At 41.7% G+C, this 26,779-nt stretch overlaps 1 protein-coding gene across 4 annotated transcripts in view; it reads left to right on the top strand.

The window, feature by feature from the left end:
- Positions 1-7,515: 7,515 nt before the first annotated feature.
- Positions 7,516-26,779, top strand: part of CHD2 (chromodomain helicase DNA binding protein 2) — a 67,031-nt gene continuing 47,767 nt past the window's right edge. Inside the window, exons 1-4 of one of the 4 annotated variants that reach the window (XM_082198237.1) lie at positions 7,516-8,257; positions 8,608-8,746; positions 24,672-24,891; positions 26,048-26,134. In XM_082198237.1, coding sequence (XP_082054363.1) covers positions 8,685-8,746; positions 24,672-24,891; positions 26,048-26,134 — 369 coding nt within the window. In that variant the 5' untranslated portion in view covers positions 7,516-8,257; positions 8,608-8,684. Of the gene's footprint in view, positions 8,258-8,607; positions 8,747-24,671; positions 24,892-26,047; positions 26,135-26,779 lie in introns of those variants that run through there. The other 3 variants (XM_082198238.1, XM_082198239.1, XM_082198240.1) reach the window with 3 other exon arrangements.

The raw sequence follows: 26,779 nt of genomic DNA, 5'->3' as shown, positions 1-26,779 counted from the left end.
CCTAGAGCCAAACCTTTCCTGATGACACCACCCACGCAGCCATTGGTTTACTTCCAGTATTTTCCTCTCTTCAAATGGAAGGAGTGATGAAAAAACCACCTTTGCTCACCTTTCAGTTACTGCCCAGAGTCTCATAGTCCCTTGTTATACATCAAAGGCTGTGTTTGGCAGTAATGTTTGTACCCACATGAATCAGAAGGAAGGGGTTGTGGTCAGTGGGCTTTATAAGACTCAGCAACTTTTCTGTCACATTGTGAATCTTTGTACCTGGAAGACAGCACACCTCCCATCTGTTGAACTGTTCTTGAACTAAAACTTCCATCATCCCTTCCCATCAGCTATGCTGGCTGGGACTGACAGATTCTGTAGTCCAGCAACATCTGGAGGGTACTACATAGGCTATTCCTGTTCTGGAGTGAACCACTGTAGGCTGCAGGGAGAGAAATTACACATTTGTATACTTATATAGAAATTACTAAGGACAACCTAGCACTCTGGGCTAGTCTGTAATATGTGCTGGTGTTTTTTACATGGGAGATGTTCAAATGCAAGATTCCCCTACTTGCAGCCCAAATTAGTTTACTCCAGGAAAAGCTTTACGCTTCTTAATTCTGTCAGTGTTCAGTTTTGTGGGCTGGTTTATATGATTAACATGTGTGTTGATATGCAAGTTCAAATCCGTTGAGCATGTAGAGTACTAAAATTGTTGCCTGTTCCAGACTACTCTGGATTGTGTGGTTAAATCAGTTAGCCGCTCTACCTTATGGGACTGAAAGTGAGTCTTAATGAGAGATATAGTACATAAATTTCTTAATTTTCAAGTATGCTATGGTATTTGCAGTCCTGTAAGCATTCTAGAATACTTTCTGTCACTTTATGTCTGTTAAATTGAACCTTTTGAATGTGCATACTGGCTTGTGTACGTCTTAAGATTTTTTTCAGTCATCTTTTTGTTCAGTAAGCAGAAACAAGGGTATGCTAGACACTCCTTTAAGTTTAGGAAGTCCAGGCTTTATTTCCCTTATTGTTCCTCTAGTCACAAAGGTTGGTGATCAAAAATGTATGCTACTGTCCCAGGGTACCAACTTGTTAAATTAATTTGAGAGTGGTGGGAAACCTTTCAGTCTTTGGAGAAGAAAAAATGATTTTGCTTAAAAGAAAAAAATGCTCTCATACTGAACACAAGTAGCACTTGTGTGGGAGAGCCACTTTAAATAGCATGCAGTGGATGTTGCCTTCATATGGATAGCCATTCTTCTAAAGTGACCCACTATATATAGAGAAGGCTAGTGTTAGATCAGTATATGGTAGCTCCGCCATGGAGTGGGTTGCTTCACAGATGCCACTTATGTGGTGTGATTTAAAATAGTTGCTAATGTGTGAGGTGTTGTGTGGCTTTGCTCAGAGCAGAGATTGGGAACCTGTGACCCTCCAGATGTTGTCGGACTTCAACTCTTATCACTATGCCAATGGTCAGGAACTATGGGAGCTGTATTCCAACAGCATTTGGAGGGTTGCAGATTAGCCACCCCACCAGAACTTAAGTTTCATTTGCTCAACAACCTCATGCCACTTTTTAGGACATTCAAGTTTGTTTGGTACTTCCTTGTGTTGACTCTTGCATCTATTAGGTTCCTAATTCCTAAGCATGACTCTCTTAGCATATTGCCATATTCTTAAGCATACTGCAGTATTCTTCAAACAGGTATATTTGAAATTCCACTTTAGCAGTAGATTTTAGATTCATAATTGGAAACTATATGTCATTGGGTGAAAGTTGCTTCCTGTATTAAAGTGCTATTATTCAGCATTTTTTATGCTACCAAGCTATTCTTAACTCCAAAACTATGACATTTATCCAGAATTGGTTTCTTTGAATTGAGTGCCGTATTTCAGTAACCTTCTGTCAAGACCAGTGCCTTCAAACCTTCTGTCTTCAGGGAAGGCTTTCCACATCATGTCTGCTGAGCAACCAATAAGTTGCATGGGATTCTGAGCATGTTCTAGGGTAGACAAACACCAAACATGGTCAATGATGAAGCCTGTTAACACACATTAACTGAATGACACAGAGATCTATGTATTAGAACCTGCCCAACATTCCTTTATGCCTGTTGCATTGGAGAGAGTTTGGTATTGGCATCCAAAGTGAGGCAGTCCAAGACATTTTGGTGTTTTAGAAAATCCAGAGCCCCTCCCCCCCCGTAAAAATATTCGTAGTTTTCTGCCATATGATATCAATAATTTGCTATCTTTCTTCACCTACCAGTCCTCCTTTCAATTAGCTTGCCCACCATTTTGGATCTTGTTGTGCTTCTGAGGAAACACAGGATTCCTTGGAACATTGCTCTAAGTCAGCCTTTAATTTGTGGTCTCCTGCTGACTGTTCTTTACATTATTCACCCCACGAGTCTTTCTGTTGCTAACAAGTTCAAAAGTGTTTCTTAGAGATTTCTGTTCACCATCGGTCTCTACTCTTCTCCTTTTCCATGTTCTGTATCTACCATGGATTTCCAGTAGCAATTAGTAATAACCCAAATGTGTGTTTATCTTGGCACTTTGCAAAGTATCAACATGCGAGTCAAACCTGAAGCTTAACATTATATTTAGACAAAAATGTAAATGTTTGTTAAACACTGCTAATTAGTTCTCTTGACCTCTACATGCTACTTTCAACTGTCAGTCTTCTTATAGGAAGCAAAGTATTGAATATTCTGCATAGCTTCCTAAAATATCTGTGCACACACTTAAAATGCTGCTGAGCTTATTTTGCATCCTTCAGTTTACAATGTTGCTGATTTTAAGAGCACCTTTGTAGAGGTATATCCTTCTGAAAGTACTAAATAATAAAATGTGGAAGAAGGTCAATACTTCAATATTAGTGTACCTTGATCCAAAACACTTTTTTTTAGTTTTCTCTTAAGACAGGGAACCTATGGCCTTGCTCTTGTTGGGACTTGCAGCTCGCATCATCCCTGACCATTGGCCATGCTGTTTAGAGCTGATAGGAGTTGGTAGTCCACAACATCTGGAAGGCCATAGGTTCTTCATCTCTGCTCTCCTAGTGCAGGTCAGTAATTACTAAATACTTGGTTATGACTTGGCTGAATTTATATTTGACCAGTTTTTTGTTGCAATGACCCAATGAAAAATGGATACAAAGGATTGGTAAGCTGCTCTGTATGCCATAATTGTAGAGTATATTGGAGGATAGGATCACTAAATGAAGAAAGCAGATAGTAGTGTCTAGAAATAGCTTTCCTATAACCTATTTTGAGACAAGTGATGCCCTGAGTTTTTGTGGATGTACCATAAGTCTGGCTATGGTCTTCTACTATGCTGATGCATCTACAGAACATTGTGGTAATGGTAGATCAAAATAATTTTTCTGGGGCTGAAAAACACTTGAAATGTTTTTATATCTGGGCAAACCAGTCAAGTGTTCCATGAGTCCTAGCTTCACTACTCACTTTTATTATTAGACTTTTTCCTCGTTAAATTTTGAATAGTTCCATGTTTCAGGTTTGGCTGCAGCAGGGTTTCTATGCTATAACCTGAAGTAAGGAAATCTCTGGTCTTGATAATTTTACCGTTTGTACATTAATAATATTTGGACAATGATTTTGTGAGAAGTGCCAACATGATTTCATGAATTAGCTTAAATTTGAAGTTTTCTTCAAAACTGAATTTGTAATTTCAAGAAAATGTGTTGCCTGAGAGCCAAAATATTATTACAACATTCTGTTGTATTGACAAATCTGCTGCAAGTTTAAAATCATCCTTTTTTATTTTATTTCATAAAATTTATACACTGCTTGATGGTAAAAACACCACATACTTCAAAGCGGTTTAAACCCTGAAGATCTCTCCACCATAATTGGTGCTGTCTCATTCATTAAAGGCTATTCCTTGAGACTACAGTCACACCCAGTGTAACAGATGGGTACAGTTAAGAACTACACAGGAAGGAGGTGGCAAATGTGAAAGGGCTACAAAACCAGACCATCCAGAACACCCGGTTGCCCTTGGGTGTCAATATAGAATTGAACCTAGTGAATAATCATTCTTAAATCAGGAGAATTAATTTGAAGGGAATACTTACTCCTCTTGGAATTTGTAGCAGGATTATAAATTTTTGCTGTTCTGTTTATTCTATGTTAATAGGGATCAAAATGAAACAAATCCATTTTTCATTTGGATCTTGGGGCCAGTCATATAACCAAAGACCAAGCTGAGATAAATTAGTATTTAGCCAGTCCTACCTTCTAGTCATGTTCTCTGCCCCCACCTTCCCATGACTTCTTCAGTCCTTATTAAATCTGTAAGGACAGCAGAACTTGTTTAGTCCCCTAGTAGTACTGTATTGCTTATGTTTTAAGCTATTTGAAATCTTCATTTTGTTGCATCTATTACAGCCTATATAACACCCAGGTGTAGTGCCCATTGGTGTGGGAGTTCACTAAACTGAACTACATATAACCAGGCCTTTGGCTGATTAACATTTTATGGCCTTTAAATGTGTTCGTGGGAGAATATTATGTATTTTGTGTTCTAAATTTGTATTTCTATGTTGTGAACTGCTCTTCAGATGAAGGGCAGCACACAAATTCAACAAATTAAATAATATTTAGGGCTGTGTCCCATGCTAGTTCTACTCAGAGCAGGCACATTGAAATGGATAAAAATAAGATAGCCATAGGTCTACTCAGTTTTTCCCCCGACTGGCATGTAGCCTAACACATAGTCTTAAAAGTTTGGGAAGTGATGTATTCACCAGCTGTGCACCTTATGAATTAAATGTGTAACCACACAGAATTGTACGAAATTGAACAAAACTTTATGAATTCAGAACAAAATGTTTCTTCTTTCATAGATTTTTTTTTAAAAAATAATATATTCCCTATAGTATGTTTGTTGTGAATCTCATGATCATAAAGACTGTGTCTAGAACCAGTACATTTCCTTTCTTGTTTTAGTGGTTTAAAGTAAAAAATTCTGCCTACGTCCTTCTCTATAGCAATCTTGAAAAATGGCCGGTATTTTCTCAATACCTTTTAAATGCTCCTCTGACATCACATTCATTCATTGACATCACTAATTTTCACATTTTTTGTTATTTGAAAATACATTAAAATGTGTTCAGATATGATAATTCAATGTTGGTTGTTTAGTTTAAGGATAAAATTACCTGTATTCCAACAGAATTTTTCTTTTAATTTTTTTATAAAGAGTCCAGACAAAGGAAGAATCTCAAAGGGAGACAACGAGTTCCAAATCAAGATGGCAGTTCCACAGATTGAGAGGTTGAGGAATGAACTATTGCATGATTGCTGATTATGTCCAACCAAGAGGGGCACTTTAGGATGAACTTCAGTGTAATCTAAACCAGAGAAGATTTGGGCTAATGATCATCTGATAAATGGATTTTTAAAAAAATCAAATGATTTCTGACCCTTCCAATATAACTTATTTGGCATTGGGGATGGAATGGGCTGACTGAATTTTCAAACCAGGAATGTATGCATACTTTTCTCCCCTGTTGGCAGAAGTGCTGTGCTACTTTAAATGGCTTAAATAAAAGTGGTTTTTTTACATTTTTATCTTGTTTGTCGTCTTTCAGGCTTAAAGGTTCTTAATGTATTGATCTTTCCTGTCACTGGTTGCGTTGACAAGAACTGTTTGATTACAGAAAGAATTTAATATTTTGTGAAATGATATTTCAAATACTTGCTAACTTTTCAGATTGCTGTCTGTTTTTAGTAGGATCTTATTCTTGGTTGGGGCTTTATATTCTGTGTTTTCTGGCTAGGTGGAAAAGGTTGTATCCTCCTATGGGTTTTATGTCTGCCTGATCTAGGATAAATGATGGTAGATGTCAGCAAGACATTTTCGGAACAGTGCGACTATCTTAGAATGGTACAAATATGTGTAGTCACCTCACCATCACACTATGACCTAGAGTTTCCTATGACAGCTCTAGAGTTGGATAATATACACATATTGAAAAACCAACACTTTTTCTTAACATTTAATTATAGTTTTATTTCCTTATGGTGTGGTATGTGGGTCTGATTTTCTTGATCATACTTAACAGTATTTTAAATGAATTGCTGTTTGTACAAATCTGTAATGTTTTGATTCTACCATGTTGGTTAATCAACCCTAGCTAGATAAAGAAGTTAGGTTGAATAATTGCCTAAGCACACCATTACAGTTAACCGTATGCATTTTATTGTATTACTGAATACCTATTGCCACTTCATGTCTACCAAGTAACTCAGATCTGGTAGCTTAGTAACTTGATACATAATTTTGGGGTTAGAAGGTACATTTTCTTTCTGACATACTGCTGTGAATAATTATTAAGGGGAAACTGGATCTAAACTGCCAGATTGCTGTTCAAGATTTTTATTGATGGGTATGATGTTCATGTTTCTGATATTAATGTTGTAAAGATGGGAGTTGCGCAATTACCCATTCTTAATGTGTATTCTGTATGGCTTGCCTAGTGATGGTTTGGGTTTAGGCAAGACACCTGAGATTCTGACTAGTGTGATTCCTTGGATATTTAATTCTGCTTGAGGTACTAGTAAGAATCTCAGGTGGCCACTAACTTTGACCCAAAGGTGTTCATCAGTTTGAAGACTTGGAACCTACCTTCAAGAATAGCCTTCTTCCATTGTAGAGAATTCTCAACTAAATTCTTCAAATTGCTCGCTTGAAATTGTGTATTGTATACTAGCTTTGTTGGGCTGAAATAATGTGGGGAAGTGGCAACAGATTGGTTCTAGTGATGGAACTTGTCATTTGCTTGGACCTTCTGCTCTGTCACTGGAGGATAGACATTTGTCCATCCATGGTATTTTTCAATGGTATAACATGCTTTCCATATGTTTGGGGTTATGAGAAATACCCAATATCCCAATCAGGAAGGGAATGGTCACTGGACAAGCAACTCTTGTGCCACCTTTTCCATAGGAGTTCCAAATAGTTTTGTTAATTGTTGATGTTTGAGACGTAAGCTTTTGTCATTGGAGTGTGGCTGAAATGAAGAGCTCAGGAAATGGGTCATAAAACCATGGCTATGTTAGAATTATTTTACACCCTCTTGGTAACCAGCAAATTGGAATTCCAGCACAACAATTTTGTCCTTTTCAAATAGAACCACTAGGGTGGCGCTATTGAGTCAAAAGGGCTAATAGACAACTCTTTTTGTGCCCATTGGAATTACTTTTATACGATTAATGGCATTGGGCTATTTGTGTCTCGGTGCCTATCAGAAATAAGCTACTTGATGAATTACTTTTAAAATTACCCTTTGGGGGTATTAGCCTTCCCATGTGAACCACTGGTGCCAACCCACTGGATACCAGTCTTGCTTCCATTCCTTCAAAATGGCTTGCTACACCACAACTTCCTGTCCAAAGAGGAAGTAATTTTAGCCCAAGGGCAGTGATCTAAGGCAATCCTCTCCAACAAAAGCAACCAATAATATCTCTTTTGGCTTGGAAAGGGTGTCTGAACCAGATGGGGTTAAGTTGCCTCCTCCACAGATTGGAGTTGGGTATGAAGATGCCAGTGTTGGGGGGTATGCACCCTTGAGGTGGAGGCTCCCCCTCTCTTTTTGGGTGGAAATGAAGGGGTGGGTCTATGGTACATCACCTGAGTTGTGGGGTAAATGTAGAGAGTGTCAATCAAAGGCAGAGCTCAGAGCTGGGAAGAAAGCTCTAGATGGCGGCTGTGCCTTGGAGAGCGCATTGAGCCTCCCTGCTTTTTTCCCCCTCCTCCGCCACTTTTGCGCAACTTTGCCCAACTTTTTGGCTACCTCAGGGGGCTCCTGCGGCCCCTAGCCTCTCGCGGGGACTGTCGTAGGGGGCATCGAGCGTTTTTCGGGCAGAAAAGCAGCTTTTTGGGGCGCTCTCCCTTCGCCTTGTTGGAAAGAAGCAGCCGTGGAGGCAGCCCAGGTCGTTGTTTTTCCTAGCTGGGAAGCCATGGCGTACCTCCATTTTTGTGCGCTCTCTTAATGAGCTTTTTTCTCCGGATCTTTTTTACCCCATCTTTTGGCTCTAATTATCGCCTCTGGCAATTGAACGAATGCAGATCGTTTGGGATTAAACGCCTTATTTTATTGTTTTTCAAAAGAAATCCGGCTTTTTTCTTTCGTTCTCCGTGTTGCCGTTGAGATATTTTGGAGCTAATGTTTTCCCACGACCCGAAACTAATATCGGGTTGGACCTGGCGCCGGTGCCTGAATCAGGTAGGTGGGCGATTATTAATTACCATTTTGAAGGTTTTTTGTCCTTTTTGAATACTTTTGATTTTTTTCCCCTCGACCGGTTTGAACGACCCTGGAATGACGCAATAAAATACCGAGAATACTTGCTTCCAGGGTTACTTTAGGAAAGTTTGTAGGATGCTCCCCAGGGCTGTGTACCCTCGTGGTATTTTTTTTTTTTTTTTAAAAAGTATAATATTCTCCGTTTTCCCCGTGTTGATCAGCGTTCTGCATTATTGTAACAAATACCATTGCAGCGTCAGGACTTTGTTCTTGGTATTGAAAGCCATAGGCACAAACTGGGACCTTACCTTTCTTTCAACTTTTGACAGTAAATACCTGGGCACAGGACTTCAAAGCAAACACAGCCACCTCTCTACCTTTCCCTTAAATATTTAAGAATAAAAAGATGATGAGAGATACGGATAAAAGCCAAGGAGAGGAGGGTTCAGTCCACAGCAATGCTTCGAGGTATGATCTCTCAACTTTATTATTTTTTTATTAACCTGATTTCATTGTTTATCTTTTGACACCCTTGGGTTACCAGCAGGAGAGAAACAAAATATATATTTCAATGCTTTTGATTTTTTTTTCTAAGGAGTGACCTTGAGCTTGCTAATATGCCACACCCTGATTTTCTTTTTTTTTTGGGTTGCAATTTCTGGAAGTTGTGGTGTGATTGAAAGGCCCCATGCCATAGTTAAAAGGTAAAGCACCTTTCTACAGATGGAACCTTTTCCTGTATATTATGCAAGTTTTAGCTTCTGAATTTTGTGGTTTTGAGGGGTTTTGTGCTGTGAAAAATGACCTTGCCTATATAGGCACTGCTGCATTGCACCATTTTACATATAAGGGATTTTTTTTCCTTTGAAGAATTTGTGAAGTCTAAACTTTAGTTGAAGGCCAGACAGAAGCCTGATGGTATTGTAAATAAGAAACTACACAAAGTTTTATGAATGAAAAAAAATTCATTTTATAATAAAAACCAGAATGCGTGTGTGTGGTTGACACCCTTTGCTTCATATTCAATTTGGCTTTACAGAACTTTGATACTGTTTTAGGTATTTTAATATATTTTGATACACTTTAACCAGATTTCCCCATTGATAGTAGATTCTTCCATTTAAAAGAGAAATGAACTAAGTGGGACACCTTGGAATCTTGTCTATTTTCCTTTTAACTTGGAGTAAATTTTAATGTTTGGGATTTTTTGTGGGTTTTTTTTTTGCAGGTGTTGGGATGGCAAGTCTAATAAAAATATTTTTAATTTGAATCTGTCACTTTTTTGCTTAGCTCTGTAGCAAGGGAATTCTAGCTGTGTGTCCCTGATAATTCTGATAATAATTTTCTGCAACATATTTACTGACCCTAGCTTGTTTTGTTACTTAAAATCCCATTTTCAGCTTTTTGTGTTTATAATCCTGAAAATAATTTGTGTACCAACCTGTTCCTTGTTTTAAGTGTATGAATGATATATTGTGATGTTTAGATTTTAATTCAATAGATTATTAGAATTTGAATTAATACCATGTGGTAGAAAAACCCTAGGGGTTGTGGGTGTTTTCCTACAGTATGTTATGCACTAAGAGATTCAAAGTTTAAGCAATGTAAAATATTTCAGTGGATGTGGATATATTTATTTGAAGATTAAAACTGAAGGCAGCTGCAATTTTTGATAGGGGTGAAAAAGCCATTTGATTCCCACACCTAGGTACAAGAAAGCATGGATCTCTTTTTAGGAATGCATAATTTTCAACTCTATGAAACTCACAATTCAGACATGCAGTTGTGAAAGTCAAATTGCTGACTTGGTAACAACATTGTTTTTGAAATTAGCTGGTTAATCGGTTAATCCACGTTGATAGAAACCCTCTGCATTTTAGGAATAAATAAATGTGATAAACTGAACAAAGGGGTTTAGTATCGTGAGGGGCAGCAAACTAAACCTTTAAAAAGCTGTGAAATGTGAATTGAATTAGAAAATTAGATTAACCACCCCTTTGACATTCCCCCCTTTTTTTCTTCCCCATGGGTATATTATTTGCATAACCTCCACACATGAACTTTTGCTTTCCTGGTAAGCATTATGTTAACACCTTTTGTATTGAAATAAAGATCCCTATTCTCCCCCCTCCCCTTTCAGTTCTTCAAAGGAAGATATTTACTACTAGCAATACTTTCTCACGGGGACTAATGGAAAAAACAATATTTACTGTAAACAATTCCTCCTTGGAGTTCATTTTCTGAGCTGTTGGTTGTCTCAATGTTGTAGAAGGTGTATCTGTGGGGAAAGTACTTTTATGAAGGCCACCTTAAAATTGTACACACACATCCTACTTGCAACTTCCTTTCTGTATCTGATTGGGGTAGAGAAACGTGTCATAGATGGTTTACATCAAGGCCTCTCTTGATTGGGAGATAAGTGATAAGATTGGGGTGCTGGTTGAAGGGTGGGTAAATGTGTATATGAGACAGAGAGATGGGACTAGTCCCATGCTCCTTATATTGTTTTTAGGAGAAAGAAGTAACTTACCTTCCTTTGCTTCCCCCACCCTGCAAAAATTGGCTCAAGATTTCTTTCCCCTAAGTGTTTCCTATGCTTTGGTCTACAATAATACATTGTGCAGAGAACACAATTCCTACTGGGAAATGTTTTGAGAACACATTTTATTCTTGCAGGAAGTTTTGCTTTTTAATACTTGCTCCACAGTTTTGGAATAGGGATTCTATGTGGCTCATGATCTTTAGGGTCACTTGTAGGTGATCCTAGGTCTCTTCTTCTTCTTCCATATGCCGTTATATTGGATGGGATAAAACTCCCAAATAATATACAACTCAAGTCCATGTTCTGATGCAGCTTGTCACTGCACAGTGGTTGCCTACTATAGTTTCTCTGGTTTTATAATCTTTAATCCTATTCATAATTATAATGTTTCACACTTCTTAGCTAACAGGTGGATGCTGTGAGTGAACAGTGAATATTCTCATGTGGTTATGGGCAAGTATGTAGAATGAAAAAGCTGTGGTGGCATATTCTGCAACAAAACCTGTTATGGTTTAAGTTTGGTGGAGAACCTGTGGCTTTCCACATGCTGTTGACCTACAATTGCCATTATCCCTGACAATGGGCCACACTGACTGGGCCAAAGGGATTTTTTAGTCCAACATCTGGAGGACCACAGGTTGCCCACCTTTTTTTTAGATTATAAATAGCTTGGAACACTTCCAGTCCTTTGGAAAAAGATTTCGTTCCAAGCCCAAGCTATTAAGAACTTCACACAAGGTTTGTCATGGAACCATGTTATTCCCAATATGCTCATGAACCAATAATTTTAAATTCCCATACCACTTCATGTCAAAATGTTCTGCAATGCTTACAATAAACACAGAAAATCAAAACACAATGCAATATTTTAAAAAGAATAAAGAAACACAGTCCCTCTTAAAACCTGGCTTAAGTCACAGTCTGATGCATGTTATGCGGAACTAAGTCCTGTTGAACACAGTTGGGCGTCTTGTGTTAATGAAAAGCACTTTTCAGCGATGAAAATGTTTCCTGTTGCTGCCTGAAAGCTAGGGAAGGAAGATACCAGGTTAATCTTCCTAGCAAGGGAATTTGCTAACTGGGGTGCCACCCCCAAGTAGGCTGTTGATTGGGATGGGCCACCAGTGCCTCTCCAGCTGTTGCTGTTCTGTACTTTCCACCATCTTTGGTCCTTGGTCATGCTACCGGGGCTGCTGTGAGTTGGGAGTCCCAACAATTTCTGGATGGTCACAGGTTAGTTGCACCTCCTGTAAGATCCTTAGCTACGCCATATTCAAGATGGGAGCACCTGCAACAAATCCTACATATATTCGGGAACCCCCTATACATAAGAAGTTCCATGAGGCTGCACAACCTGACCCTAAGCATAAGTTAAACAAGACTTGCTTCCAAGTAAACATAGTTGGGATTGGGCTGTTACTTGCAAGTAAGCTCCGCTGTACCCAATGGAGTCCTGGTAAACAGTACACAGGATTGGGGTATTTGATAACACATGAGAGGAGTCTGCATAAAGTTACGATTTCTTACAAATAGCTGTTTGAGACTTGTCTTTTGTGCTGTTCGAAATGCATGCTCACATCGCAAATCCTTCAGTATGTCAACATTTATATTTGCCTCCGTGCACCACAATCTATAAACTAGTTAAGACTACACAGAGTTAATATAGCATTTTTGTTGTGCCCGCTAACACTCTCCCTGCAAGCTGGGGGCTTTATTTCCAGAGCAATTTCTCATTAAAGCTGTAAGCAGTAACTGTAAGCTGCATCATGCAGATTTCTGTTAACAAGCACATTCAGCTAGTGGCGGCCATTTTATGAAGCACCACTCGTATTTAAAATGAGGATTTTTAGCTGGGGACAATGAGCAATGAGGGTGGAGGGGAGAGAGGGAGAGAATTACTGGTGGGGGAGGGGGGCTTTAATATCTCTTGTGGTGTGAGGCACGAAGCATTTATTTTGGGGGAGAATAAATGGGCTAGGTGGGTCGGAGCAAAATAAGAAAACGCTAAGCATTTTACTGCAGGTCTGTCACAAAATGGCTGTTCCTTTGTGCCGCATAGCTGACAGACATACTGCATTGCACTATGTACTCTTTTTTTTTTTAGCACAGCAGGAAGTTGCTGGTGGATAGTTCAAAGGCCATCTTGGGCTGGACAAGAGCTCTGGTTGGCTGCCGGCTCACTTGGAAACAGGAGGGTCAACAACGGCAGAGCTCTGTGTCAGCCGGAGCCCTGCCTTCCTGGTGACATCACAGTCCTCTCATTTCTCACAGCCAGACAGCTTTCTGCCTGCTCCAGCCAACCAGGGCGGATTAGAAAGAAGCCTTTTGCATGCAGCGTGCTCACTTCTTCCGCGATGCTGGAAAGCAAGAGGCTGAGAGCAATGCAGCGCTTAAAAAGCATGAAGCTTTTTTAAAAAACGAAACAAAAACTGATGGCAAAATAAAAAAAGGATGTGTGTCTTCATAGCCAGTGGCAACATGACCAATAAACCAGAATATGCCGCTAAAAAACGCTGGGTTTTCCCTTGAGTAATCTACTTCCCCTTATGCTCAAGCCATTTTTGGAAGAATAGCAAGAGAACAGCTTTTCAGGCAACATATTTTTTGAGGAACAAGCTTTTTTTCAGGCTAGAGCACACTTCGTCGGCAGTCTCGTCAGATATTGGGGAGAACCCAACCATTTCTCCCTAAGCTATTTTGCTTTAATGGGTACAGAACGTGTGTGTGTGTTTAACTATGTCTAATCGGGCTGCAATTTAACAAAGGAGAACACAGTCCTTTATACTGGAAGAAGACTGCTCTTTGGGGCAGCCTCACACATTCGATCAAATTTAAACAGGGATTTCACAACAGGAAGGTTATGTTAATACCCTATAATCCCCGGCACCTGGCCAGGTGTGGAATAATTCAGGTGAAGCACTTTTACAAACTTGTGCTGAAATGTTTCAAATTGAGATTTAATAATGACATAGGTGTCTGCATTCACAGCTGCTGAAAAGCCACATCACCTTTCCTGGAAAGCTCATAGTTTTGGAGGTGGTGTTCCCTCATGTGTTTAGGGAAATGCACTCTATATATTTTACACATATTTCCTCAAAATAGGTGATGTTCTCTTAACAATTCAAGCCAGCTGGTAGTGCTTTGGCAACCTTTGAACTGAAAAGTTTGTGTTTCCTGTACTGTGAACTCTTGCTACTTAATCCCAAACTCTTTTGTTTTGGATCCTGTCTGGTGCTCCATTGAACTTTCTGAATCATTGCAAAACTTACCCTGATCTCTCCTCTACACCAGAGGTTTACCTTGTGAAGAGCATAGGTCAGAAGAGTGCCTGTAAAGAACATATTTAATGCAGTTAAAGATGTAAGAGATCTGGAATGTCACAAGACTAGTGTTTGTCTTCTGCCTTCCTCTGACTTCCCCATTGTTTGAGATGTGAGTCACAGATGGCCTCATTCTTGCTGTTTGCAAGCTAGCAATTGCTGCTAATTAATGTAGAAGCAGCCCAAGTAACTGGATCTGGTTTAATGAAGAGAAGAGGAATGGCCTCATTCTGCATAACTTTAAAGTGCCATTGTCTCTTATGCCAATGAACACAAGTACAGGAAAACAAAAAAGCCCTTGCTCTATGTACACAAATAACCTGATTGCAGGCTGGCAGATTTTCAACTTGGGTGCCCTGTAACCCTGCCTCAATTTGTAATTGTTCGGTCATCAAAACTGTTACCAACCCAAAATGGCAAAATATAGATCCGAGTTTTTAATTGCTCTGTGAATTTTCATCCGTCTTGTGGGCACTTCGCACATGAAGTGGTAAATGCCAGTGGCTGATATTCAGTAGGTTTGTCTACTCTTATCAAGACTATTTTGATGTATTGGTACATGTGCACCTTAAATCCGGTAGGCTGCTCGTCTACAAATGATACATTGCTTTCCAGGCACATTTGCCTAGGCACCTGGGTAGTTTCCATCTTTTTGAGGTTTAATTATCTTTAGCAGACCATGCCCACAGCGGCTCACAATAAATATTTTTTTAAGAATCAACAATTAATCATCAGGCATGCTGACAGTTTCAAATAGGACAGAGTCAAAAAGTCAACTTCAACACTACAGTGAATAGAGAGAAAATGCAAATTTCAAAGGGAATTTGCATCTGATGGACTCTAGTTGTGAAAGCTTGTGCCACAATAAATATGTTAAGCCTTTAAGATGCCACTTTTAAACTTTTAATGAAGTGCAAAAGCAAGATAAAAAACAGCAGTGAAAACAAAAAGATTACCTAACCAAACTCCCAATTCCAGTGCTGGTATTGCTGAACTCCAGGGGAGCACAGAAGAGTTCAGTCTGAATTCAGGTAAGATATTGTCAATTTGGAGGGAAGATAGGCTGTATGCCCGAGTCCCTTCTAATCCCTGGATCCAGCAAGGGTTAAAATCTAAGCAAGGATTAATTTGTTGGAATAGCCAGGCCAGCTTCTTTGTAATGGCTCCCTAAGTATGGGTCATTAAGGTAACAAAGGAAGTGGCTTTGTGCCAGAGGCGAAATAGGTGCCCCCCCCCTCAACTGGCTGGTAGTTAGAAATACAAAGTCCAGAGTAGAAGCTAGAAGCACGCCAAAGCTTGAGAGACATGCTTGATTTCTGCTTGAATCCAACTCTCTGGCTATGGGAGAAGCAAGACCACCTTGGGGTGTTAATGTTTTCAGCACCTCAAGCATAGTTTTAGGTTGTATATGTGTGTAAATAAGCCATATATCCTAAATCAGGCATAGGGCAACTTGGCCCTCCAGATGTTTTGGGACTGCAACTCCCATCATCCCTAGCTAACGACCAGTGGTCAGGGGTGATGGGAACTGTAGTCTTAAAACATCTGGTGGTCCGAGTTGGCCTATGCCTGTCCTAAATACACCACAGTCTCCTCTGTTCCTCGTTCTGAGGAAACTGAACCCTGGGTAGGCACTTGAAATCACCCACTACTCAGAGATTGGGTTGGCATGCAACAATACATTGGGTATGGGTAGTGAGCTAGCTTGTTTTCACTTCCCTTGTGGCATCTGCAAAGCGGGCAGCCTGGGAACATAGGGAGCTGCTCTATGCTGACTTTGGTTCCTCTAGTTTAGTATTGTCACTCTGATCATAGGGCGTAGAATGATTGGTAGCAGCCCTCTGGCTTTCCTGGCTGCGGTCTCTCCCAGCCCTATCTGGTGATGCTGGAAATTGAACCCAGGACCTTCTGCATTCAGAGCAGGTGTTCTACCACTGAGCTACAACCCTTTCCCAGGTTTATGGACAATGGTTTAGGGCAGGGGTTGGCAAGGCTTACCGACCATGGGCTGGATCACTCCCGCAGAGATTGTCCGTGGGGCAGCGCGATGCCTGAAATCGCGTCTGCGGTGCTGGAAATCACTTATGCGCATGCCCAGACACCAAAAGTTGTGCCTGCGCAGAAGCGATTTTCGGCGTCTGGGCATGCGCAGAAGTGATTTCCGGTATCTGTGCATGTGCAGGTGTGATTTCCGGAGCCACTTGGTGAGTCCCCGTGCCATGCTGTGCCAGTTTAGCGCAGCGCGCGGGGGACTCGTCGAGTGGGCGGCTCGGTTCAGAGGTAGCTCGGTAAAACGGTCTTTGTGGGCTGGATCCGGCCCATGGGCTGCACGTTGCCGACCCCTGGTTTAAGGTTAGGCTTAATACTACAGCGAACCTGGTGATGGGGGTTTAATGGAAAATTATGAATTGGAAAATTGTCCTATGCAGATTAGTCTAATTTGATTAGGCTATGTTGCGTCGGGAATTTTCCAGCTTATATTGGAAACATTTTTGATGCTTCAGAAAGTGATCCAATTTAGCAGGTTTATTTGTGTTTGGCAAAACTTCCAAGTTTGTTTAGTGTTGTATTTGCAATCACTGTATATTTATTGTTCTTAAAAAGAATACTTGCACCACATGCATGAAAACAGGAAGCATCCAATGAAAATGGCAAAAAAGGCAGATCTGTCTCAAGGATGCTGAATAGCAATGCTTTTTATTAGTGGACATTCATAAAAAGTATTACTCTTTAGCTTCTTTGAGATTGATTTGCCTTTTTTGTCACTAATTAACTTGTGAAATGAGTCCCCCCCCCCCGCCCATTCCATACTATCTGACCCTGCTTCCAGTAGAAGTGCTTGATTGTGGGCTGTGACCCACACCAGTGTTGCTTCCTAAAGGTGGTTAGAGGTGTGTGTGTGTGTGTGTGTGTGTGTAGAGATGGCTCACATTTCAGAAATTATGCTTAACCCTACTCAATTTGGTTTCCCTTCCTGTTCAAGAAGACAAGAGTTTGCAAGATTCTTGTGAAGCATTGTGGTTTGCGGGTAGGTCAGAGTCTTGACAGGGCCAGTGATGCCACAGACCAAAAACTTCAAGAAGTGATAAGACTTCTTTAATTAGGATTATAGTTGCTCAAGATTTTGGCCGTGAGTTTCTCCAGTCATTGAAAGCAAGATTATTATTATTAATTTATTTTAAAAGCTGAATTTCCTTGGTTTGGGTTCGAAGAACACAAAGTTCTACCAAGTTAACATTTTCCATGAATTTGAGTGTGTGCAACTTTGAGCCCGGGTTTTATCCACCTTCAACGTGCATTCAAAGCAAATTTTCACCCTCAAAGAATTCTGGGCAATGTAGTTCACCCCTCACAGAGTTACGATTCCTAGCAGCCCTTAAACAAACCACGGTGTCCAGAATTCTTTGAGGAAAAGATTGTGTTTTTAAAATGTCGTGTGTACCCAATTTATGTCACACCCAGAAATCGGTTGCATTCAGTTACGTTATACTCAAAAGTAGGCCACTGAAATAAATGGGCCTAAGTTAATAATGGCCGTTAATTTCAATTGGATGCAACCCTGTATCTCCCCCTCCCCATGCTTATGCCTGAAAAAAGTATTGTGTTACTTGAAAGTAAGCTCTCATCTGTTGGGATGCTCCCCACCCCCATCACATTGCTGGAAGAATTACTTCATCTTTTGAGTCTAAAGGAGCCTTTGGTTTATCCTCTCTCTTCCTTGAGTGTGAACTGGGAAGAAGCTTCCTATTGAAGTTGTCAGAGATGCTCTTTAATCATGGGTGGTGGTGATGGGCCATTATGCTTGATCTCTTTCTTTGCTGCACTTTTTGTTCACTCAGTAAAACATCCGTATCCCTGGCAACCTATTATTCCCTGATGGAGGCCACATTCACAGGGTTAAATCCAAGCAACTCCCCCTCTGGATGTTGAAACTCCAGATGTCACAGAACAACGGAAATCTTGTGGCCTTGCAGCAAAAGCGGCCAGTGGGGGCGTATGCCCGGGAGTCAGGCTCCTCCAGTTTGCATTCAGTGGCTGTCTGGGAACGGGCCTGTGTGATGTATTAGGAAACTGAAAAAGAAGGGTGAATATGAGGATCCTAGAGGGGTTTTTTTGGGGTGGGCGGGCACAAAGAGGAAAACAGTTATGAGAAAGTTTCCTAAAAGCGATGCAAACCATGAGAAAAAGTGTTCTGTGACAGTGTGTTGCATGGGGAAGAAAAGGAACTTCCTGAAAGGTTATGCCATAGTAAGTTTTTTAGTGTTCAAGGTTCCGCAAGAAATCTCTTTTTTTTGCTGCATGACGCTAAGGCCACATTCATACATTTAAAGCACCGTGATACCGCTTTGAGCAGCCAGTTGCTTTTCCTGGGGTACTCTGGGAATCATAGCTCTCTGATCTACACCCTTCATGATACACAGTTTCCAGAATTCTTTGGGGGAACCCATGGCTATTTAAAGTCGCGTCATGGTGCTTTAAATGTATGAAGTGAATGTGCCCTTGCTCTGACGATAGGACTGGACTAAGGGACCCCTGATCAGTCCAGTCGTGGCTGACTCTGGGGTTGCGGCGCTCATCTCACTTTACTGGCCGAGGGAGCCGGCGTACAGCTTCTGGGTCATGTGGCCAGCATGACTAAGCTGCTTCTGGTGAACCAGAGCAGCGCACGGAAACACTGTTTACCTTCCCTTTACCTATTTATCTACTTACATTTGATGTGCTTTGGAACTGCTAGGTTGGCAGGAGCAGGGACCGAGCAACGGGAGCTCACCCCGTCACGGGGATTCGAACCGTCGACATTCTGATTGGCAAGTCCTAGGCTCTGTGGTTTAAGCCACAGCGCCACCCGCGTCCCTCCAAGGACTGAACTAGATGGGGGCAATATGGCAAAGGAAGGGTCTTTTGAAGAAGCCAGGCTTCAACTCTTTGGAAGCACATCTCGCTGGAAGGGATAATCTGTGGAATAAGATGGCCATTTTGAGAGAGCCTTCAGGTATCCTAGGAGGAGAGAAGGGCCATCATCACTGTCCTCTGCAGATAGCAGCTTAGCAGGAGGTGAATTCACACAATATAGGAACCAGGCCTTGAGCTTTGTGGTACTTGATCCTTGGAAATTCCCTCAGGTTAATTATCAGACAGAAGCTGTATCTGTTACCTTTTCTGTACCTTCTGAAGACAAACCTTTCAAGTCAGGGGTCAGCAACCTTTTTCAGCCATGGGCCGGTCCACCGTCCCTCAGACCACACTATATTTTGAAAAAAAATATGAACAAATTCCTATGCCCCACAAATAACCCAGAGATGTATTTTAAATAAAAGCGCACATTCTACTCATGTAAAAACACACTGATTCCCGGACCATCCGTGGGCCGGATTGAGAAGGTGATTGGGCCGCATCCTGCCCACGGGCCTTAGGATGCCTACCTCTGTTTTAAATGGAGATGTTTATCCCAGTCTACGTCTGCTTTGGAATTGTCATTAGTACGTTTTATGTTTTTGTTTCATCAGTTATGAATCTGCAGCCCTGGCCTCCTCGATGATGATGATGATGAAAATAATAATAATAAATAATCCTCATCGTTTAAGCTGGCTGAGGCCAATGAGTCAAACAAAATATGGAGGGCACCACTTTGGCTACCCCTACAAACCAAAGTTTGAGTTTAGTACTGTGCTACATTTTCAGATGAGTATACATAAACAGAGCAACTTTATTGTGGATGAAATTGCTCGAGAGGCGTGTTTATGAAATGCACTCAAAGATCAGGCATGTGCCCCACCACTTTTAAGTTTGTTAATAGCAGCTTCCTGCAGTTGAAGGGGAAATCCCCTTTTCTACCAAAAGATGCATCACAGAATTTGTTGTGTGGCTAATTTTGCAGGTCCTTTGACTGCTCGGTATGTGGTTTGTGTTAGGAAGCTGAAAACCCTTTAGATTTCTCTGGGGAGGAAAAGTAGCTTCATTGTCCCATTTAAATCTTGCCTGTGGCTCTTGTGTTTGGCAGAGGCTGAGACTTTTCAAATGCTGTCTGTTTTCCTGTATTTACTTTAAAAATGTGTTGGTCCTTAAGAAAAATTCTAAAACATTTATTAGTGCAATATCTTTATTAGATCAACCAAAGGATCACAAAATACTCAAAATATTTGCACACTATTTTTGTGACATTTTTGGTTTGTCTAATAAAGGTATTGCCCTAATAACTATTTTGGCTTATTTAGGGTTTCCCTATTTCAAAAATTAAAAACCAGGGCATTCTGAAAGTTGTTGGAAACCCCCCAAAATTTTGTAGCACCACCTTTCGGAAATTCCCCCCGAACGTCAATTTCGCCTTTGAAATCCCGGTAATGTGTGGAAAAATCCGGACCTATCCAGCCCTAGATTATTTATTTTAGGTAGCCCATTGAGATACTTATCTACCACAAAATAGTCCATGTATATTCTAATTATGTTTACCCCACTTCTCCCTAACATGGGTTGCCACTGACCCAGAAAGCACACACTCTGGTCTGCTCTTATGCCTTTAGTATCAGATTGATTTGTAGAAATTGGGAAATGAGGATATTAATGTCTGTGCCATGAAAAAGTCCTGGTAATTCTTACAGATCAGTTCACAGCTAAAGGCATAGGAGGGGGCTAGCTGAAACTTTGGTTACTCTACTTTTTGCTTGGCAGCACCAACTGATCTCTGAGCTAGCATTCCCAGACCCTCTTCAGCAGAGGCATAGCTAGGGGAGGAAGGGGGCACTGGGCACTACACTGCGGAGGGTGGCACTTACCACAGGGCCTGTAGCACGCCCTAGCCGCACGTTTCTCATGTGAGTGATGCAGTGGCTCGGGTGGCATGGGGCCTACGTCTGCCCACTGCCTCCCTGCAGGCTCCACGCTGCTTGAAAAAGCAACACAGGCCTGCAGGACGCTGGTGCGGAATGTGGTTCGGGCACTGGGATTCTGGTGTGCCCTCCCCTGTCCCAATTTGGAACATCACAAATGTGCTGAAGAAGAATCACCAGAAAAGTGCCTCTAGGCACATGCAGAGTGCATTTCCATCGCGCTTGAGCAACCACAGCTTCCTGCACTGCAGCTAGGATTAGGAAGAAAGGCCTGAGGATGAAATTCAAGCTCCAGGGTGCTCTATGTGGCCCTCAGAACTTTCACCAGGCGGCCCCCAGCACTGGCTCGTTTTTTCACACTCTTGGTGACTGCTTCTGTCTGGTTGGAAAATGTATTTGAACTCTGATAATGCCTCTTGCTTGCCTGGATTGAAGACAAAGAGGGATGTCTTTGTGTAGAAACCAGCCTCTGCCCAACCCACCACTGGCGTGGGGCCCCTGAAAGGTTGCCCAGAAGGTAATATGGCCCTCAGGCTGAAAATAGTTGTCCCACTCCTGTTGTAGGTAAACAAACAATGACTGGGCACATGCTACTTCTCAAAATTTAGGCCTAGCCTCTTCTCCCTTGTGAAATGGAACAGTTGTGTTTTGATAGGCTTTTAAGGTGTGGCATAGCTAAGGTGGTGACCTTCAGATGCTTCAGTGTCCATCATCCCTGGCAATTGGCCAAGCTGCCCAGGGTTGGTGGAAGATGGAGTCCTATAGTATCTGGGCATGGAAGTCCAATAGTAGGCTGGGATCATTCACTGTGCACCTTAAAGGGTTACTTCTGTTAATTTGTCAACTAGCCAAGGGGTGGCAGCAGAGGTGTTGCTTAGCAACCAGGTAGAGTTGCATGAGCTTCACTGTGGTAGCATGTGCCCTGATTGGTTGTGTAGCTTTGAGGGAGTTTTACCTCTGTACATTTGGTTGAGTACTTTCCTTCTATGTAAAATACCTGAACTAAGAAAGAAAATCTCTTATTCCTTTCTCCTCGGATTGTACTGTTTTGTTCATTTTCCTCAGTTATCAGGTTTTCTTCTCTATTTAAGTGCTAACATTCTGGCGCTCACTGTATGGGCTGCCCCTGACCTAGTTTTATTTGCTGCCAGTTTTGATATGTAACATCCTTTAGCCTTGCTGCCTGCGTCCATGACTCCTGCTCCTGTTTCATCCTCACAGTAACCCTGTGAAGTAGGTTAGATGTAAGTGTTACCCATGGATCTTTTTGGAGAGTTTGAACATGGCTCGCTTTGCTCCTTGTTCCACATTGCCTCAACCACATTGTTTCTTTTACTCTTTCCTTCCGAAGACCTAGAGTCTTCATGTCAAACTCAGCAGCCTTACATATGGAGAGTTTGGGGGACCTGGGGTAGCTCAGTGTAAAGAGCACGAGAGCCCCATTGGGCAAAAGATTCCTGCATCACAGAGGGTTGGACTAGATGACCCCTGTGGTCCCTCTACAATTCTGTGATTCTCTGTCTCAACTGAATCAGTCAAGACGCTGAGGATTAAGCAACTAAACATGTGAGCGACTCCCCTGGTTAGTTCAGAACACTTGATGATCACAATAAAGCCAGGAAATGGGATTTTATTCCTTTCACTCTTTGGGAGGAGGGCTCGTGAACATATATTTGTTGCAGTTTAAATATCCCCTTCTCTAGGTCCCCCAAAGAGGTAACAGAGGGAAGGACCAGTTCATTGGTAGAGCAGCTGCTCTGCATGCCGAAGCCCAGGCTTGCACACCCTCTTGTCTGAAACCCTGGAGAGCTGCTGCCAGTCTGTGTGGGCAATATTGAGTTGATGGACCAACGATCTGACTCGATATAAGGCAGCTTCCTCTGTCTAGGAAAGGGCTGCAGTTCACTGGTGGGACATCTGCTCTGAGTGCAGAAAGTTGCAGGTCCAATTCTAGCATCTCCAGGTAGACTAGGAAAAACTCCCACCCACCCAGCCTCTGTTTAAACAGCTGGAGTCAGGACTCCTGGCACTCTGAAGAGCCTCTGTTGGTCAGTGTAGACAACCCTGAGCTAGATGGACAAAGTATGAGGCAGCTTCCTTGTTCCATGATCCAAAACAGGCAGTGAATAAGTAGCTGCTGTCCAGTTCAGCAACTAGTGTGATGCAGGCAGTTGCCTGAATCCTCTGCACATTTTTCTGGAGACCACCCTCTTCTTAAATTTGCCTTCTGTCCTCTCAAGTGTTTTTCAAAGGCCTTTCTGCTTGTGCTTTTCACAACACACTTCCCTTTGGGTTATCGGCGAAGAAAACAACGCAGGGAGATCTGTAAGATGGTGGAGAGAGGAGTAGAGAATATTTTAAAATGGCTTCTGGCTCTCTGCCTCTGGAGCTGTTTGTGTCTGTTCTCCCCGCCACCTCTCTGTCTGAGTACCTCTATATTGCCCTCTGCCAGCTTCCCAAAGAAATGCATTTTGTGTTTTTGACCTTTTCCCTCTCATATTAAAATAATTCAACTTGTATTTTATTTTTTTAATATTGTCTTAAACCTTGCTGGAATAACATTCCAACCTCTGTGCCAGATATCAGTTTAAAGCCATTTCGTATTTTAGCCACAAATCTTTGGATTTGAAGTATTTCTTAGTTTATAACCTCCCCCTCCCCCTTGCTTAAAAAAACATACAAAAAATGCAGTTGGCAGTAGTTCTTGAACTTTCTTTCTCTTTGGGCCACACTTTCAGGAGAAAAAAATTGCTTGCACCACAACAATTTTTTATTGATGAGAAATACATTGGAAAGAAACAACTCATAGCAGTGTTGGATTTTGAAAAGATATCTATTCGTATTCTGCAAATAAAAACTATATTTTGATGCTATACTACCACGTACCCACTTTAGCAAAACAAAAACAAAACAAGGCCACCTAGAGCAGTTCAGGCTTACAATCTGAAACTGCCTTTCCCTTGGAAAACGAGCGAGGTCCGAACCAAAGAAGAATGGCAACTTAAATTGATATAATATGCGCAGCTTGCGGACCTAACTCATAGAATAAGAGAACAAGAAGAACATGTTTAAAGAAGATTGGAAAATGTTTATTGACTATATGGGGGGAAACTGTGTACATTCGAAAACGTTGGCAACATTAAGATAAATTCAACAGTGTAAATAAGTTTTGATGGATGTAATAATGGAATACTGAATGGTTTAATTTATATAAAATATGCAGGGATTTATGTTACGCAAAATGAACCATGGAAAGAGAAGAAGGGAAGTCATTGATATTTTATGGTAATCCAACAGCATCTGAAGCGCACTAGGTGACTCACATCTGCTTAAGAATAATACAGTGGTACCTCGGGTTAAGTACTTAATTTGTTCCGGAGGTCCGTTCTTAACCTGAAGCACCACTTTAGCTAATGGGGCCTCCTGCTGCCGCCGCGCCGCTGGAACACAATTTCTGTTCTCATCCTGAAGCAAAGTTCTTAACCTGAGGTACTATTTCTGGGTTAGCGGAGTCTGTAACCTGAAGCGTATGTAACCTGAAGTGTCTGCAACCCAAGGTACCACTGTAACAACAACTTTATTATTTATACCCTGCCCATATGACCGGGTTGCCCCAACCACTCTGGGCAGCTTCAACAGATCATAAGTGTGTGAACTTGCAAGATGGTTGACACTGATGAAACCCTCTCTTCTTCCTCCACAAGTCACTCAGCATCAGAAGAGGCCTCGGGGTCTGATTCGGCCAGCCAGTCTGACAGCGAGCAAGGAAGCGAGCATGGGAGCGAATCCAACAGCAGCTCGGAGACTTCCGAAAGCCAATCTGAATCCGAAAGTGGCTCAACGGGCTCAAAATCTCAGCAGACGCCTCTGGAAGCCAAGGAGAAACCAACTTCCAAGAAAGAAAGGCTAGCTGATGTCAAAAAAGTAAGTTGTTCCCTTGCTGGTGGGTATGCCTAACTCAGCTGAGTGGCCTTTGGCGGAGGTGGCAAAGCACAGCCTGGTTTCTTGCCATCTACTACAAGGTCTTCTGTTTCCGGGGTTTCAGGTTTTGGTTTGATATCCTGATATTCATCTGCCTTTGCCAACCTGCTGGCTGTGGCTGATGGGAGTTGTAGTCCAAAAGGTCTGGAGGGCAATGACTTGGCAAAGCCTGAATTGTGTACCCTTCTGGATTCTTTTGTGTGTCGTTGGAATTTGGCTGAGTTGCCTCTTCGGTACTGTGAACCGCTGAAGGAAATTCTGAAAAGAAGGGACAAATTGATTGGAAGGTTTGCAAAGAGCTAGTCATGATGTGTTAAAATAAAATTTAAAAAGTGGCAGGGAAAAGACATAGAATGAGGAATGTATTAAAGGTCTGCAGAATTAGAAAGAGTTTGTAGGAAATTCTGTCTTGAAGGAGAGGTGGGCTTGCAAAATCCACACACTCCATGCTATTCCTACGTTTGTTAGATAAGAATTTAAGGATTTATTTGCTGGATCAGGCCAAAGGCCTATCTAATCCAGCATCCTCTTCTGACAGCAGCCAAGCATTTGCCACTTTTGGAAGCCACAAGCCATCCTTGAGTGCCGGCGTTGCACCAATATAGGGGCAGAGGCAAGGAGCTTGTAATCAGTCTGTGGAACTCACTGCCACAAGATAATTTTGTTTACTCATTATTTATTTAGCATATGAGTGATGGCAGGTGACAACAACATGGCTTTAAAAGCAGATTGGGCAAAATCACAAAGCCTTGGTATGTTAGCTGTTACTGGCCGTGATGGTGGAGTTGAACCTCCATGTTGTTGTTTTTATTTTGATTATGTACTTTGTGATTTTATATTCTGATTTAATCCTGTGAACTGCCCTGAGACCTGTGGGCAGAGGGCGGTATATAAATTCAGTAAATAATAATAATAATAAAGTTCTTTTGAGTACTGATCCCTGGTTGTAAGTGACAAGAAGAAACCATTGGTGTCTTGCCATTCTCGCTTCTAGCCTTGCAGAGTTCTTGGGAGCATAAGAAAGAGGGAACATCTGTCGACTGCCCTGAATCCATGGATGAAGGATGCAGTACAAATGTGATTATGATTTATTTTGCAGATGTGGGAAGAATATCCAGATGTTTATGGGGTGAGGAGGTCGAACCGAAGCAGGCAGGAGCCCTCGCGCTTTAATATAAATGAAGAGGTAAGGGGAGGGAGGATAAAGAGGAGGGGAAAGACATTATTGGGAATGGCCAAGCCATTCTGTTCAGTGTTACCTTTGAAACACAGAGGTGGCGCCATGGCAGCTGCATTTTTCCATTGGACGTGCCATGCGCCATTCCTGCAGTCTGACCTGAGCAAGCAGCGCCCGTGGAACGCCCCTGAACTTTCAATGTTATGGTTAAAAAGTTCCAGTTGCACAATCCGAATTGGAAGTCTGATGTGGTTGTGATGTAAACGCTGGGAAAATGATTGCAGGAACGGCTGTGCTTGGAACCTCAGAGGGGCACCATTGAGATGAATTCATTTTGTGTGTATGTAGGGGTGTGTGTTTGCATGATGTTTCATTTCACTAAACCATTTCCCTCCCTTTCGCACCTGTAGATAATTAGTCATCTCTCGAATTCAGTGCATGAAATGAACTCAGTTTGGGGTTTTAATCATCTGTTGGCTGAGACATTTCTCTCCTTCCCTGCCTTCCATCAAATTCTGCTAAGAACAATGTGGTTCTGGAACTTGCGACCTTTTATTTGCTGTCCATTTTGTGAGTTGCTTTTCCTCCCCCCCACCTCCCTTCAATATTCCCCCACAGCCTACCAATTTGTAAGGAGGGTAAGCAGTGGTTTCG

The sequence above is a fragment of the Podarcis vaucheri genome (genome assembly GCF_965113315.1).
Source record: "Podarcis vaucheri genome assembly, chromosome: 14".
NCBI classification, from domain to species: Eukaryota; Metazoa; Chordata; class Lepidosauria; order Squamata; family Lacertidae; genus Podarcis; species Podarcis vaucheri.
Note: the sequence above shows the minus strand (reverse complement) of the source record. Positions and strands in the feature narration are given on the sequence as shown.